Source organism: Carassius gibelio, chromosome A10 (assembly GCF_023724105.1).
Source record: "Carassius gibelio isolate Cgi1373 ecotype wild population from Czech Republic chromosome A10, carGib1.2-hapl.c, whole genome shotgun sequence".
Classification (NCBI taxonomy): domain Eukaryota; kingdom Metazoa; phylum Chordata; class Actinopteri; order Cypriniformes; family Cyprinidae; genus Carassius; species Carassius gibelio.
This window is the reverse complement of record NC_068380.1, coordinates 17,006,189-17,020,639: the sequence shown is the minus strand read 5'-3', so window position 1 is coordinate 17,020,639 and position 14,451 is coordinate 17,006,189. Positions and strand designations below refer to the sequence as shown.

General features: G+C 37.5%; 1 protein-coding gene across 1 annotated transcript in view; it reads right to left on the bottom strand.

The window, feature by feature from the left end:
- Positions 1-14,451, bottom strand: part of LOC128021401 (integrin alpha-2) — a 46,175-nt gene that overhangs the window by 7,048 nt on the left and 24,676 nt on the right. The window contains exons 14-23 of the mRNA XM_052608532.1: positions 4,857-5,054; positions 4,643-4,773; positions 4,140-4,303; positions 3,801-4,060; positions 2,176-2,258; positions 1,798-1,939; positions 1,447-1,539; positions 1,294-1,370; positions 990-1,073; positions 14-116 (exon numbers count right to left, since the gene is read on the bottom strand). Of these exons, the coding sequence (XP_052464492.1) occupies positions 14-116; positions 990-1,073; positions 1,294-1,370; positions 1,447-1,539; positions 1,798-1,939; positions 2,176-2,258; positions 3,801-4,060; positions 4,140-4,303; positions 4,643-4,773; positions 4,857-5,054 (1,335 nt within the window). The remainder of the gene's footprint in view (positions 1-13; positions 117-989; positions 1,074-1,293; positions 1,371-1,446; positions 1,540-1,797; positions 1,940-2,175; positions 2,259-3,800; positions 4,061-4,139; positions 4,304-4,642; positions 4,774-4,856; positions 5,055-14,451) is intronic.

Sequence of the window (14,451 nt, the reverse complement as noted above, 5' to 3'; positions counted from 1 at the left end):
CACGTGAACTCACCTTTAAATTAAAGTTAAAATCTGGGCCGATGTCCTTGAAATTCCTCACTGTGGTTGTGTAATTGTTATCTTTTTCAAGTAAATAAGCATCTAGTTTTGATTCTCTGAAGAAATTAAAATATAATAAATACATTAAGAGAGGACTTTTAGTCAAACATTACGATGGGTTATCAAGTAGAAACGGTGTTGGGGAAAGTTATGAAAATAATACATTACAATATTACTCGATAAAAAAGTAACTAACTGTGTTACTTTCATTGTATGGCGAGTAATGCATTACATTACTTTTGCGTTACTTTCTGTCACCTGAGCTGGGCTTGCTCATTAATTTTTAATAACAAGTAATGTGTTACTTTACTAGTTACTTGAAAAAGTAATCTGATTACATAACTCGCGTTACTTGTTATACATTACCCCCAAAATTGAGCAGAAATGCTACAACTAGCCTACTCAACACACACACACACACTTGTAAAAAGTGATTCTAAAAGAATTCTCATATTATTTATAAAGTTACTCAGGATCTTTACAAGTTTTCACAAGCAATGTTTTCCATGCTTCCCACACTTTCTAACCAATTCATTTGACCCAAATAAGTTTGAGGTTTGTAATTTATATTATATTAAAGTTTTTGATTTCCTGTGAATTAAAGCTGATTTTTCAGCATCATTGCTCCAGTCTTCAGTGTCACATGATCCTTCAGAAATCATTCTGATATGCAGATTTGCTGCTCAATATATCAATGTTATTTGATTTAGGATTTTTTGATGAATATGAAGTTCAAAACCAGCATTTATTTGATTTGTCTATTCAAACATTATAAATATCTTTATTATCACTTTTGATCAATTTAATGTATCCTTGTTAAAAAACAACAACAAGTATTAGTCTAATTGTTCCCAAACTTTTTAGCAAAATGAATGCAGGCAGAATGCAGCAACCGACCAATCAGAATGAAGTATTGTTTCATGTCTGACCTGCTGAGGATAATCTCAGAGTTGTATTGGACAGGAATGGAGACAGAGATCGTATTATCAGCTGGAGTTTCCTCTGTGCTGTCACTGCAGTGAAAATGAACCAATGAAACAATGATTAACAGAACAATCTCCTCACACAAATACTCGTAGATCACAGACACTTACTGCTTAAAACTATTTTCACAGTCTTGAGGGACTGTCAGATGTTGGCAATTCTCTAAATTGCTTTTGTAAAAAAGCATTTGAACATTGATGAAGCAAAACCATAAAAGTTGTTTAAAATGAATTGGGTAAAACCGTTTACCTTAAAGCTTCGAAGACAACATTGGCATTTTTTTTAAGCTGATTCAAGTTAAATTCAAAGTTGACCACAAATGTAACCTGTGAAAAACATACAAAACCATTACAAACATATCAGTCGGATACTGACATTAGTGCTCATCTGTGTCTGTCTCACCGATTGGTCCGTCCTCAGCACTGGATAACTAACTTGGCAGATAAGTGTGTCTGATTCTTTCATTAGAGTGCACTTCACCTCTGCTCCTTCAGTCTGCAAAATCAGATTGGATAAGCAAAAAAAATAGCTGGTTTTAAACACAAGAATGTGTGTGTGCCATATAAGTAAAATATGCATATTATATAGCACTTAAATTAATGTTAGAACCTTCTATATGGCAGTGTGAGTGAGATTATTTAAGGATAGAGGAGTTGTCGAGTCATAGCTCACCGCCCAGGTCCGGCCCAGTTTTGTACAGCTTGTTTTAAGAAGAATATAAGTGATACATTTTTTGCATTAGTTATGAAGTACCTGTGGTGTAACAGAAGCATAGAACAGGTTACTGGAGTAGCGGCTAGACACTCGAGCATTGTACGCATTTTCCTTCCTGTTCATCACAGTCACAGTAAAGGAGAGACTTCTCTTGTTCTGGCTGACCACCAGTTGAGTTTTGCTGGAAATATTAAAAAAACACAAAAAAACGAAAAACAAATATTCCATACCAATTATATACAGTATAATAGCATTTTTACACAATATATTTAAATGGATATGTTGGCAAAGGTTTTGCAAAAGAAATAAGGCGCTAGTTAATTAGATACTCGCCTGAATTTAATATTTTCTATAAAAAGAGATTAAGGATTAGTATTTCTTGTCCTGTTTAAGTCAGATTGTTTGAGGGAATCTTACCTGAGTCTCTCTTCACTCTGCACAGTCAGAACCAAGTCACTGAAGCAAACGGCATCTTGACCACAGTCCTTTGAGAACGGCATCTTGACCAAACCAAACCAAACCAAACCAAACCACAGTGAGGATTTAGGAACAGTTTCCTGGACATTATTCTGAATTCCCCTGTTCTTAATGGACCAAGCCATTTTTTTCCACTGCCCACTGCTATGTTTGTGTGTGTGTATTTGGATTGGTTAAATGCTTATTTAAATGTTTAATAAGCAAATATAAACCAATTCTAAAATTATATTTCACTGGAAACTTTATTAAGTACAACCTGCTAGTATCAGGTTGGACCCCCTTTTGCCTTCAGAACTGGCTCAAGTCTTCATGGCATAGATTCAACAAGGTCTTGGAAACATTCCTCAGAAACTTTGGTCCATATTGACATCATTGATGATGATGACATGCAGTTGCTGCAGATTTGTTGGATGCATATCTATCCGAATGTCCCGTTCCACCACATCCCAAATCTGCTCTATTGGATTGAGATCTGTTGACTGTGGAGGCCATTTGAGTAAAGTGAAGACATTGTGATGTTCAAGAAACCAGTCTGAGATGATTTGTGCTGTGTGGCATGGTGCATTATCTTGCTGGAAGAAGCCATCAGAGGATGGGAACACTGTAGTCAAAAAGGGATGGTCATGGTCAGCAACAATACTCAAGTCGGCTGTGGTGTTTAAACCATGCTTAATTGGGACTAGTGGGCCCAAAAATGTGCCAAAAAAACATCACCCACACCATTACACCACCCATGCTGTCATGTTCTTTACACCAAATTCTGATCCTACCATCTGAATGTCGCAGCAGAAATCGAGACTCATAAGACCCGGCAACGTTTTTCCAGTCTTCAATTGTCCAGTTTTGGTGAGCCTGTGTGAATTGTAGCTTCTGTTTCCTGTTCTTAGCTAACAGGAGCAGCACGAGGTGTGGTCTTCTACTGCTGTAGCCCATCTGCTTCAGGGTTCAATGTGCTGTGCGTTCAGAGATGGTATTGGTTGTAACGAGTGTATATTTGAGTTACTGTTGCCTTTCATCACTAACCAGTCTGCCCATTCTCCTCTTACCTCTGACATCAACAAGGCATTTTCAAACACACAACTGCCGCTCACTGGATATTTTCTCTTTTTTGGACCATTCTATATAAATGCTAGAGATGGTTGTGAATTTCCCAGTAGATCAGCAGTTTTTTTTTTAAATATACACGGCTGAAGTGCCCTTGAGCAAGGCACTGAACCCCCATTTACTCCCTGGGCACTGGATATAGCTGCCTAATGCTCTGGGTGTGTGTTCATGGCGTGTTCACTAATCACTGCTCTGTGTGTGCACTTGGATGGGTTAAATGCAGAGCACCAATTCCGAGTACGGGTTACCATACTTGGCAAATGTCACAACTTTCACTTTTCACTTCATTTTCTCTAAAAAAGTGGCTGGTGATTGTATATATCTATTTTGCCAACATTGTTTAAAAGTTCCTGACATATTTGATGTAATTGCTTATATTAATTGCATATTTTCTTAACACATTCTTTACAGCAAACCACAGGTACTTACAACTCAGAAATTTAGCTTCTTGCAACACTCACAAAAAACTCCCATGCAGTAGTACTGAAGACATCCAGAACGGGGTTGGCGTCTGGATGGCTGACAACTATGTCCACACGCAAAGCAATCGAGTTGACAAGGTCAGGGGTCTCCTGCACATACACGTCATGCTCTTCACATAAGTCCTGCACAGAGACGCTGATGTCTTTCTGGACGACTCGATCCAAGTTGCTGAAATGACCTCTAGGGCTGACCCGAGATGACTGTAGGTCGGCATCCAGGGTCAAGTTGTACTTGATATCTGTTTTTATAAAATAAAGTTCAAATGTATCATTTTCTCAAACCTCCTAAAAAAAGAAGAGTAGAATCTGTATCCTTACCTACTGGCCCCAGTGGACTTGCTGGTTTAAATGTTGCTCTAAAACACACTTTAGCTTTGAAGCAGGACACTTGTCTCCCGCTATAGTGACATGGTTTACTCAGGATACTGATCTTGTCAGGGGTGAAGAAAACTTTGGCCAGGACGACTGCAATTCCCCTACTCCTAAAACCATATGAGAGAGTTCAAGAATGCATCAAATAAGAAACAACCCTTTGACTGATTTATGGCTTTTGGAACAAACAGAAGAAAGCTGATGCTTAGAGGATTGCTGAGGTGAAAAATGGGATTTCAGAGGACAGCTAAAGCGATCATTTCCTTGGCCACAAACACATCTACATATCCCACCATAACTGAGGCTGTCTCTGTAACTGTTCTGCACTTAAATCGATTGTTGAAGGTGGGCTGTTATGAAGTATTACAAATGAACATGGTTCATTTTACACCCCCTCAAAGTATGAAAATCAGTTGGTTAAATGAAGCCTGATATTTTCAAATTCTTACCAGAGTTGGACCACTTTCTCAAAAGCCCCCACTGCCACATCTGGGATAAAGTCTTTGTTCATATCTCTGCTGCTGTCCAGAGAGCGGCCGAAGAACTTCAACGCTGGGTCCAGGTTCGTTCCAACAATTTTCTGAATTGGTAAGAATTTTCTGAATTTGGAAATTTGCGGATAAATTGAATATGTGTTGAGGACTCCATGACGTTTGGTTCTACCTGTGAGCTCTGCTTTCTGATGGTTTTTCTGTCTCCATAGTAGATGTAAATGGCACCTTGGCCATTGCCTTCCAGCGGAGCACCAACCACCACATCACTGAAACCATCCAGGTTTAGATCGCGGATGACAGTGATGGCTTTCCCAAACCGAGCATTTTTCAGAGAACCCTCCAAGAAACCCTGGTTACTCAAGACACCCTATTAAAAATAAATAAATAAAAACAGAATATGTCAGTACTACTAGCATACAGTCTTTAAAAGGTTTATAAAATAAATTTGTCTAATTAATACATACATTAATTATATACACTATCATTCAAAAGCCTGGGGTCAGTAAGATTTTTTAAAAATAAATTAAAAATATTTTACATTTATGCAGCATGGACACATTACATTGATCAAAAGTAAAGACATTTTTTAAGGAATAGTTCACCCAAAAATTTAAATTGTATGTTTATCTAACTACCCCCAGGTCAATTAAGATGTAGGAGACTGTTTCTTCAGTAAAACACAAATGTAGGTTTTTATGAAGGTAATTTAATGCCTAAAAGATTTGCACACACAGGGTAGGAGTTGTGGAAGTAAACATAAAACTGTAAGTGTAAATAAATTTGCAGGCACAAGAGAAGCTTTGTAAATCTGTAAATCACATTTCAAGTGTAAGAAATTATTTGCAGGAATTTACTGTTACTTGTAAGTGTAATTTATGTACTGTGAAACTGCAGCTTCATGCTAACACAAAATAAATGTAAGAATTGAAATGGGAAGGTTTAAATAAAGTTAGTATGCGAGATATCGCGAGCGTGAGGGAAAGGAAAAAACTTGAAGATAGGGAGAGGGGAGGAGAAAGGATAGGAAGAGAAAGAAGAGCTCGAGAAAATCTGGTGGAACGATGACAAGTTAGTTAAGAGAAATGTTAAAGGTCCCATTTTTCATGCTTTTTTGAAGCTTTGGTTGTGTTTACAGTGTGCAATAACACGTGTTCATGTTTTGCGTGTCAGTATTTTTCACACAATTCAACTATCTGTATACCGTTGTTTTCACTGTCATAAAAACGGGCTGATGACTTCCTTGTTCTATGAAGCCCCTCCTTCAGAAATACATAACGAGTTCTGATTGTGCCGGCGGTTCCTATGTTGTGATTCGACAGCAGCTTAGCGCACACGGCCCTCCTGGAAACGCGATTGGGCTAGTTTTGAGAAGCAAGGAGCATGTGCAAGTGGGCAGGAGCATGTGCTGGAGATGTACTTATAATCACAGGAGCGTTTTTACTGACAAGATGCGCATGAAAATCGCATTCGATTTTATTGCACAGCTCTAACATCTACTTAACAAAGCTAAACAGCGTTTTATCCTTTGTGTAAAAAGTTACAGAAACTGTTAAACGCACCAATTTAAATAATAAAATACACTTACCGGTTGTTGTCCATAAACAACGCCTTCTCCAGACAAAGAGGGAACTGCTCCATCTTTCAAGAATAATCTTTGTGCGAATCTTGCATTAAACTGATTGAGATTGAGGAAGCTGTCCCTCAGCAAAATGTGCTGCACATAGTTTTACATGTGGATTATAATTTTCGGGAACCAAGTTAAACATAAATTGTAACCATTAATTTCCAAGTACAGTGTCCCTGGGAAGCCCAAACAAAGGTAATTGGACTCCGAGATGAAAATAACAGCGTTTCAACGACATGATGACAAACACAAACACAATTTCTGTGGGCGGAGGTTAGTCAGAATACTGTTTTAGTGACGTTATTACTGCAGGAACTAGAGGGCTGTAGTCCAAACGGGTCATTTTTTTTTTTTTGTAGGCGAATTCTGTTAAATAAAATATCTCGCTTGGCATTGAAAATTTTTTATACTCTATCAACATCATTACACACTTACTATAGTTTAAAACATGGGATCACGAAGAACGGGACCTTTAAAATAAACACTGAGTTCTGAGCACAGAAGACTTGTACTGACTCTATCAAATGACTACGACAGATACAGCAAATAGCCAAGAACCCATGCATAATACTCGGTAAGCACTTATTCCTCAAGACCCGCAAATCTGAGTATTACATAAATATTTTGTTTTTGCCAAAATATGGTCAAAACTACTGCAAGCCTGTGAAAAGGGTTTTACACATACATTAAAAATAAAAATAAATAAATAACAACTTGTTGTGTACCATATGTTCATACTGAATTTCGAGCTGTGTATCCTTTTCTTCCTCAGCCGGCTATATATATTATATATTAGTTTATTGTAATATTGATGATACTTACTTAAGGCCTAGTATCTGCACTATTTTAATGCATGTGTAATTTCGCCAATCGTTTTCATTTTTTTTACTTCAACATTTTTTTATTTAAGGGGATTTTACTAAATATAACTAAAATATTTATTAACTAACTTATTGGGAATTATTCACAATTTATCATCTGTAATCCCATTGTGACCCCTAGATCGCTGTTTAGCTATATAAACATTGCTGTGTGTGTTAGTGATGGGAAGTTCGGTTCTTTTCCACGAATCGGTTCTTTCGGACGGTTCGATTCAATAAACTGGTTGAAAAAAACGGTTCACTGGTTTTTTTACGCTTGACGTAATGACGTCATTGGCGATGACGTAATGGCGTCAAGTCTATCAAACATTCAAATATATAAAGTCAGCAATCATAACTTTAGTCAGTTAAAAACCTCATAATCATGAAAAGTTTACAATTAAGTTTTGCAACAATGCACACAAATACAGTAACAGCAATAATGTGCATACAATGATTTAAGTCTTGAAGATATAAAGTAAATAAATTAGATGTCATTAGCGCAGAAACCATGATCCACTTACTATACATAATCCTTTGCGATGTATTTGTTATTAAATAAACCAGACATGGGGACTTGTGACTTGGTGACTTGGACTCGAGTCGACTCGAGTCGCTATTTTTAGGACTTGAGACTTGACTCGGACTTGGAAGTTAAAGACTCGGGACTTGACTTGACTTGAGACACGATGACTTGAATGACTTGAGTGTTAATTACATCATGTTTTCAGTTTGAATATAAAATATATAAATTATTTTTTTTTAAATAAAGTTGATTACTCAGCTGGAACACAGGCTGAGAATAGCGTCGTGACTGGATCAGGACACTATCATAAGTCATGCCCTCTCTACCTTACACACACCACGCCCACTTAAATCAGATATCACATCACATCAACATGTCAGCCTGAGAAGTTCAGAGGGTCATCGCTTTTGTCTTCAATAGTTCGCGACTAAAAACGCGTGGAAAGCGCTAGTCGCGCCGCTTTCTCCTTCTTTCCAAAGCGCTCGGGCAGAAGTGCTCCTGGGGCGTCTGTCGTTGCTAAACATCCATGACACGCTCTCTCTCAATGAAGACGCTGAAATTTCAGCAAAGGATAAATGGATTGCAGCACTAAAAATTGCTCGCAGTAGCTCTGCTACTAAATTCATTTCAAAATGGCAATCCATATACAGGTATGATCAGCTGTTCCATCAGAACACACAGAAGTGGTGTGCACATCACATGAACCCAAATTTGGGCCAGGTGCAAGACAACTGGATATGCAATCAATAAATACAAAAATGCAGTCTGCACACTGAAAAATACTGCTCCATACAAAAGTGTATTTAATTATGTACAAGGCAACGTTTCGACCCTCAGGTCTTCATCAGGCACAATCTCAATAAGTGAGGAACACCTTTAAATACATAACAGGTGCTCACCTTAATTAGAATTCCTCACTTAGAAGTCATGTGACAGAAACAAATCATGTGACAGAAACAAATCATATGACAAACACTCAAAAAACAACATCAAATAACTTGAAAATCATATGACAAACACTCAAAATGCAGCATCAAATAACTTGAAAAAAAACAAACATATGAAAATATTTATAGAAATGGCTTGATATCAAAATCCTCATTCAACCCTAATGGTGACAAAGTATTTAGAGAATAAATCCAAAAACATTCTCTCTGTAATAATTTCTTCTCATAGTCTCCACCTCTTGATGGTTTAGTTACCTTTTCTATACCGATGTACTTTAACACACTGACATTATGACCCATTTGCCTAAAATGAGACGCAATGGGACTGCGCATATCACCGGTCCTGATGTTACTGCGATGTTCACAAATACGAATACGTAATTGTCTGGATGTTTTACCCACATAGGCAAGACCACACGGGCAGCGAATTAAATAAATAACATGGGTTGAAGCACATGTGATAGTGCCTCGTATCGGAATGTCGCGACCAGTGCGTGGATGACTAAAAGAATTACATTTGTGTGTGAAAGCGCACTGAGCACAATTGCCACACCTGTAGTTACCTGGAGGAAGAGATGGAATACCTTTCATTCGTGCAGGATATTCAGATTTTACCAACCAATCACGGAAGTTATTTTGACGTTTAAAAACTAATTTAGGACTGTTTTTAAAAACGCCAGACAAACTAGGATCACTAGAAATAATATGCCAGTGTTTTTTTAAAATTCTACGAAACTCCGCACCCAAAGATGAGTACTTCGTTGTGCAAATGGGAGCATTGAAGGCCTGCGTTTTGTTGTTACTTTTGTTTTGTAAACACTGCATTTGAGATGTATCATTCAACTTCTGTTTGGCATTTTCTATCCATTCCATACGGTAACCACGATTCAGAAATCTTTTAGTTAACTGATTAGATTGGTAAGTGTAAGATTCATCCGTGCTGCACACTCTACGCACACGTTTAAACTGACTGATAGGCAAGCTCTTAACTAAAGGTCTAGGATGGAAACTATCCCCTCTCAAAATGGTATTTCGATCCGTAGGTTTACGATATAGATCGGTATGAAGTTTGCCGTCACATTTGTATACTCTAACATCAAGAAAACTAATGCTAACAGAGTCATATTCCATAGTAAAATTCACATGCTCATTCCTTGAATTAAGATAATTTAGAAATAACATCATCTCTGCAGGTGTAGCCTTGGTAATCATACAAATGTCATCAATATACCGTTTGTAGAACAAAATCTTAGGAAAAAAGAAATTTGACTCATTCAAAATAAAATCATTTTCAAAAATTCCCATATACAAGCAAACATAGTTTGGTGCCATTTTACTACCCATTGCAGTACCTTTGATTTGTAAATAAAAATCGTCCTGAAAACGAAAAAAGTTCTTAGTTAAGACAATGTTCGCTAAGTCCAATAAACATGCTGTGCTGGGTTTTTCATCTGCAGGTCTTTTTGTTAGAAATTGTTCTAAAGCACCTAAACCATCAATGTGAGGAATATTTGTGTATAAGCTCTGAACATCAAAGGTGGCCAAGAGCACATCATCTATAGCAAAATCAACACAAAATAGTGATTCAATAAAATCCATAGAGTCTCTGACATAGGAAGACAACATTGGTACAAAAGGTTTTATAAAATAATCCACATAAGAGGAGATGTTTTCAGTAAGACTACCAATGCCACTCACTATTGGACGGCCTTTTAAAGGGGTGTCTAATCCTTTGTGAACCTTAGGCAGAGTATATATAATGGGTATTATTGGAAAGTCTACCTTAAGGAAATTATATTCATTTTTGCTAAACTCCCCATTCTCAAAATGGGATAACAACTTGGAGTCAATGCAGGTTTTAAATTTATTGGTAGGATCAGCAGGTAAAGATTGATAAAAAATATGGTCATTCAATTGTCTACGAATCTCTTGTTCATAATCCGAAGCACGTTGAAGTACAATCGCGCCACCCTTATCTGCAGGACGCACTATCACCGTATTATCTTTGCCAAGATCAAGTAAAGCATCCCTCTCCTTTTTCGACAAGTTGTTGTAAACCTTATACTGCCTTTTGTTCTTAAGAGCAGTCTTTACATCACATTCCACAAGTCTACAATAGGTATCAAGGGATGAATTCCTATTCTTAGGTGGAATAAAAGTAGACTTTCTTTTAAAAGGGAGATGAGTGGTGGACTGTTCAATAGTGATGCTGTCCTGTGTGGTAGCAGGTGATACTTCGTTAGAAGGAAGCGACTGTTCATTCGTGCCAAAGAATTCGCGAAGTCTCAAAGTTCTAAAAAATTTTTGAAAGTCAATTATAGTATCAAAATCATTAGCCTCAGTGGTGGGAACAAAAGAAAGACCCTTACTCAAAGCAGAAATGCAAGAGCTAGAAAGAGACTTATCTGAAAAGTTCATCAGTGTGTCCCCTGGTTGCTCCTTGTCATCCGTGGAGGTAGAGAGGAGTGTTTTCCATTAGGGTTGAATGAGGATTTTGATATCAAGCCATTTCTATAAATATTTTCATATGTTTGTTTTTTTCAAGTTATTTGATGCTGCATTTTGAGTGTTTGTCATATGATTTTCAAGTTATTTGATGTTGTTTTTTGAGTGTTTGTCATATGATTTGTTTCTGTCACATGATTTGTTTCTGTCACATGACTTCTAAGTGAGGAATTCTAATTAAGGTGAGCACCTGTTATGTATTTAAAGGTGTTCCTCACTTATTGAGATTGTGCCTGATGAAGACCTGAGGGTCGAAACGTTGCCTTGTACATAATTAAATACACTTTTGTATGGAGCAGTATTTTTCAGTGTGCAGACTGCATTTTTGTATTTATTGATTGCATATCCAGTTGTCTTGCACCTGGCCCAAATTTGGGTTCATGTGATGTGCACACCACTTCTGTGTGTTCTGATTCTTCAGTGATTTTTTTTGGTTGTTGCACTCCCTTCTTTGCTGACTCCAGTATGGCAGATGAAGATTGCCCGTCTCTAAGTAAGACCTTTGAATTCAGTGAAGCAGATTATTCTGAGATCCTGCTAAAAGACTCTATTTTTGATGAAAATGATACTCCATGTACGACAGATGCCGAAACACTTATGGACAAACTTCAGCATAATCTTCAACGGGAGATTAAGCAATACTATCATGCAGTTACTCTCAGTGATTATCTCCGCCAGAAAATTATACCAAGAGGTCTACGTCTGCAAAAGTCTCCTGCATTTGGGTTGCAGAACTCAGATTTTTGTACCCGTTGGTGTGAGATATTAAACAAGTGCTCATTTGATCTGATGGCATTGGTGATTACAGAGACCACCAAACAACTTGAGTCTACAAAATTGGAGACTAAGAAAATGGAGATTCAACTCGGTGAAATGGTGACTAAAAGTAAGCTTACTGAGTTTAAAAAAGACTTGGAACGTCAACGTGCTGAGATATCTAAAGAGATTAGAGCAATTAAACGTACTAAGTTTGCGAGAGACAATGCTGATTACCAACAAGGCAAGATCTATTTTTGGAAGGACGGAAAACCTGAATCTAATATGTTCCATCGGAATCGGGCGGCTACTGCTGGTTTTCGCACACGCCAACAACATGGTAATAGATCCCTGGCTTCTTCTACATCTTGTGATTCTGACTCAGATTCTGTTGTACGATGGCGAAATGGCTCCACTTTTTTGGGCCGTACCCAGCCCGACAATCAACGTATAGATCGAAGATTAAATCGACCAAGAAGAGGTGCAGAAGGGGCAAGAGAAAAACACTCCTCTCTACCTCCACGGATGACAAGGAGCAACCAGGGGACACACTGATGAACTTTTCAGATAAGTCTCTTTCTAGCTCTTGCATTTCTGCTTTGAGTAAGGGTCTTTCTTTTGTTCCCACCACTGAGGCTAATGATTTTGATACTATAATTGACTTTCAAAAATTTTTTAGAACTTTGAGACTTCGCGAATTCTTTGGCACGAATGAACAGTCGCTTCCTTCTAACGAAGTATCACCTGCTACCACACAGGACAGCATCACTATTGAACAGTCCACCACTCGTCTCCCTTTTAAAAGAAAGTCTACTTTTATTCCACCTAAGAATAGGAATTCATCCCTTGATACCTATTGTAGACTTGTGGAATGTGATGTAAAGACTGCTCTTAAGAACAAAAGGCAGTATAAGGTTTACAACAACTTGTCGAAAAAGGAGAGGGATGCTTTACTTGATCTTGGCAAAGATAATACGGTGATAGTGCGTCCTGCAGATAAGGGTGGCGCGATTGTACTTCAACGTGCTTCGGATTATGAACAAGAGATTCGTAGACAATTGAATGACCATATTTTTTATCAATCTTTACCTGCTGATCCTACCAATAAATTTAAAACCTGCATTGACTCCAAGTTGTTATCCCATTTTGAGAATGGGGAGTTTAGCAAAAATGAATATAATTTCCTTAAGGTAGACTTTCCAATAATACCCATTATATATACTCTGCCTAAGGTTCACAAAGGATTAGACACCCCTTTAAAAGGCCGTCCAATAGTGAGTGGCATTGGTAGTCTTACTGAAAACATCTCCTCTTATGTGGATTATTTTATAAAACCTTTTGTACCAATGTTGTCTTCCTATGTCAGAGACTCTATGGATTTTATTGAATCACTATTTTGTGTTGATTTTGCTATAGATGATGTGCTCTTGGCCACCTTTGATGTTCAGAGCTTATACACAAATATTCCTCACATTGATGGTTTAGGTGCTTTAGAACAATTTCTAACAAAAAGACCTGCAGATGAAAAACCCAGCACAGCATGTTTATTGGACTTAGCGAACATTGTCTTAACTAAGAACTTTTTTCGTTTTCAGGACGATTTTTATTTACAAATCAAAGGTACTGCAATGGGTAGTAAAATGGCACCAAACTATGCTTGCTTGTATATGGGAATTTTTGAAAATGATTTTATTTTGAATGAGTCAAATTTCTTTTTTCCTAAGATTTTGTTCTACAAACGGTATATTGATGACATTTTTATGATTACCAAGGCTACACCTGCAGAGATGATGTTATTTCTAAATTATCTTAATTCAAGGAATGAGCATGTGAATTTTACTATGGAATATGACTCTGTTAGCATTAGTTTTCTTGATGTTAGAGTATACAAATGTGACGGCAAACTTCATACCGATCTATATCGTAAACCTACGGATCGAAATACCATTTTGAGAGGGGATAGTTTCCATCCTAGACCTTTAGTTAAGAGCTTGCCTATCAGTCAGTTTAAACGTGTGCGTAGAGTGTGCAGCACGGATGAATCTTACACTTACCAATCTAATCAGTTAACTAAAAGATTTCTGAATCGTGGTTACCGTATGGAATGGATAGAAAATGCCAAACAGAAGTTGAATGATACATCTCAAATGCAGTGTTTACAAAACAAAAGTAACAACAAAACGCAGGCCTTCAATGCTCCCATTTGCACAACGAAGTACTCATCTTTGGGTGCGGAGTTTCGTAGAATTTTAAAAAAACACTGGCATATTATTTCTAGTGATCCTAGTTTGTCTGGCGTTTTTAAAAACAGTCCTAAATTAGTTTTTAAACGTCAAAATAACTTCCGTGATTGGTTGGTAAAATCTGAATATCCTGCACGAATGAAAGGTATTCCATCTCTTCCTCCAGGTAACTACAGGTGTGGCAATTGTGCTCAGTGCGCTTTCACACACAAATGTAATTCTTTTAGTCATCCACGCACTGGTCGCGACATTCCGATACGAGGCACTATCACATGTGCTTCAACCCATGTTATTTATTTAATT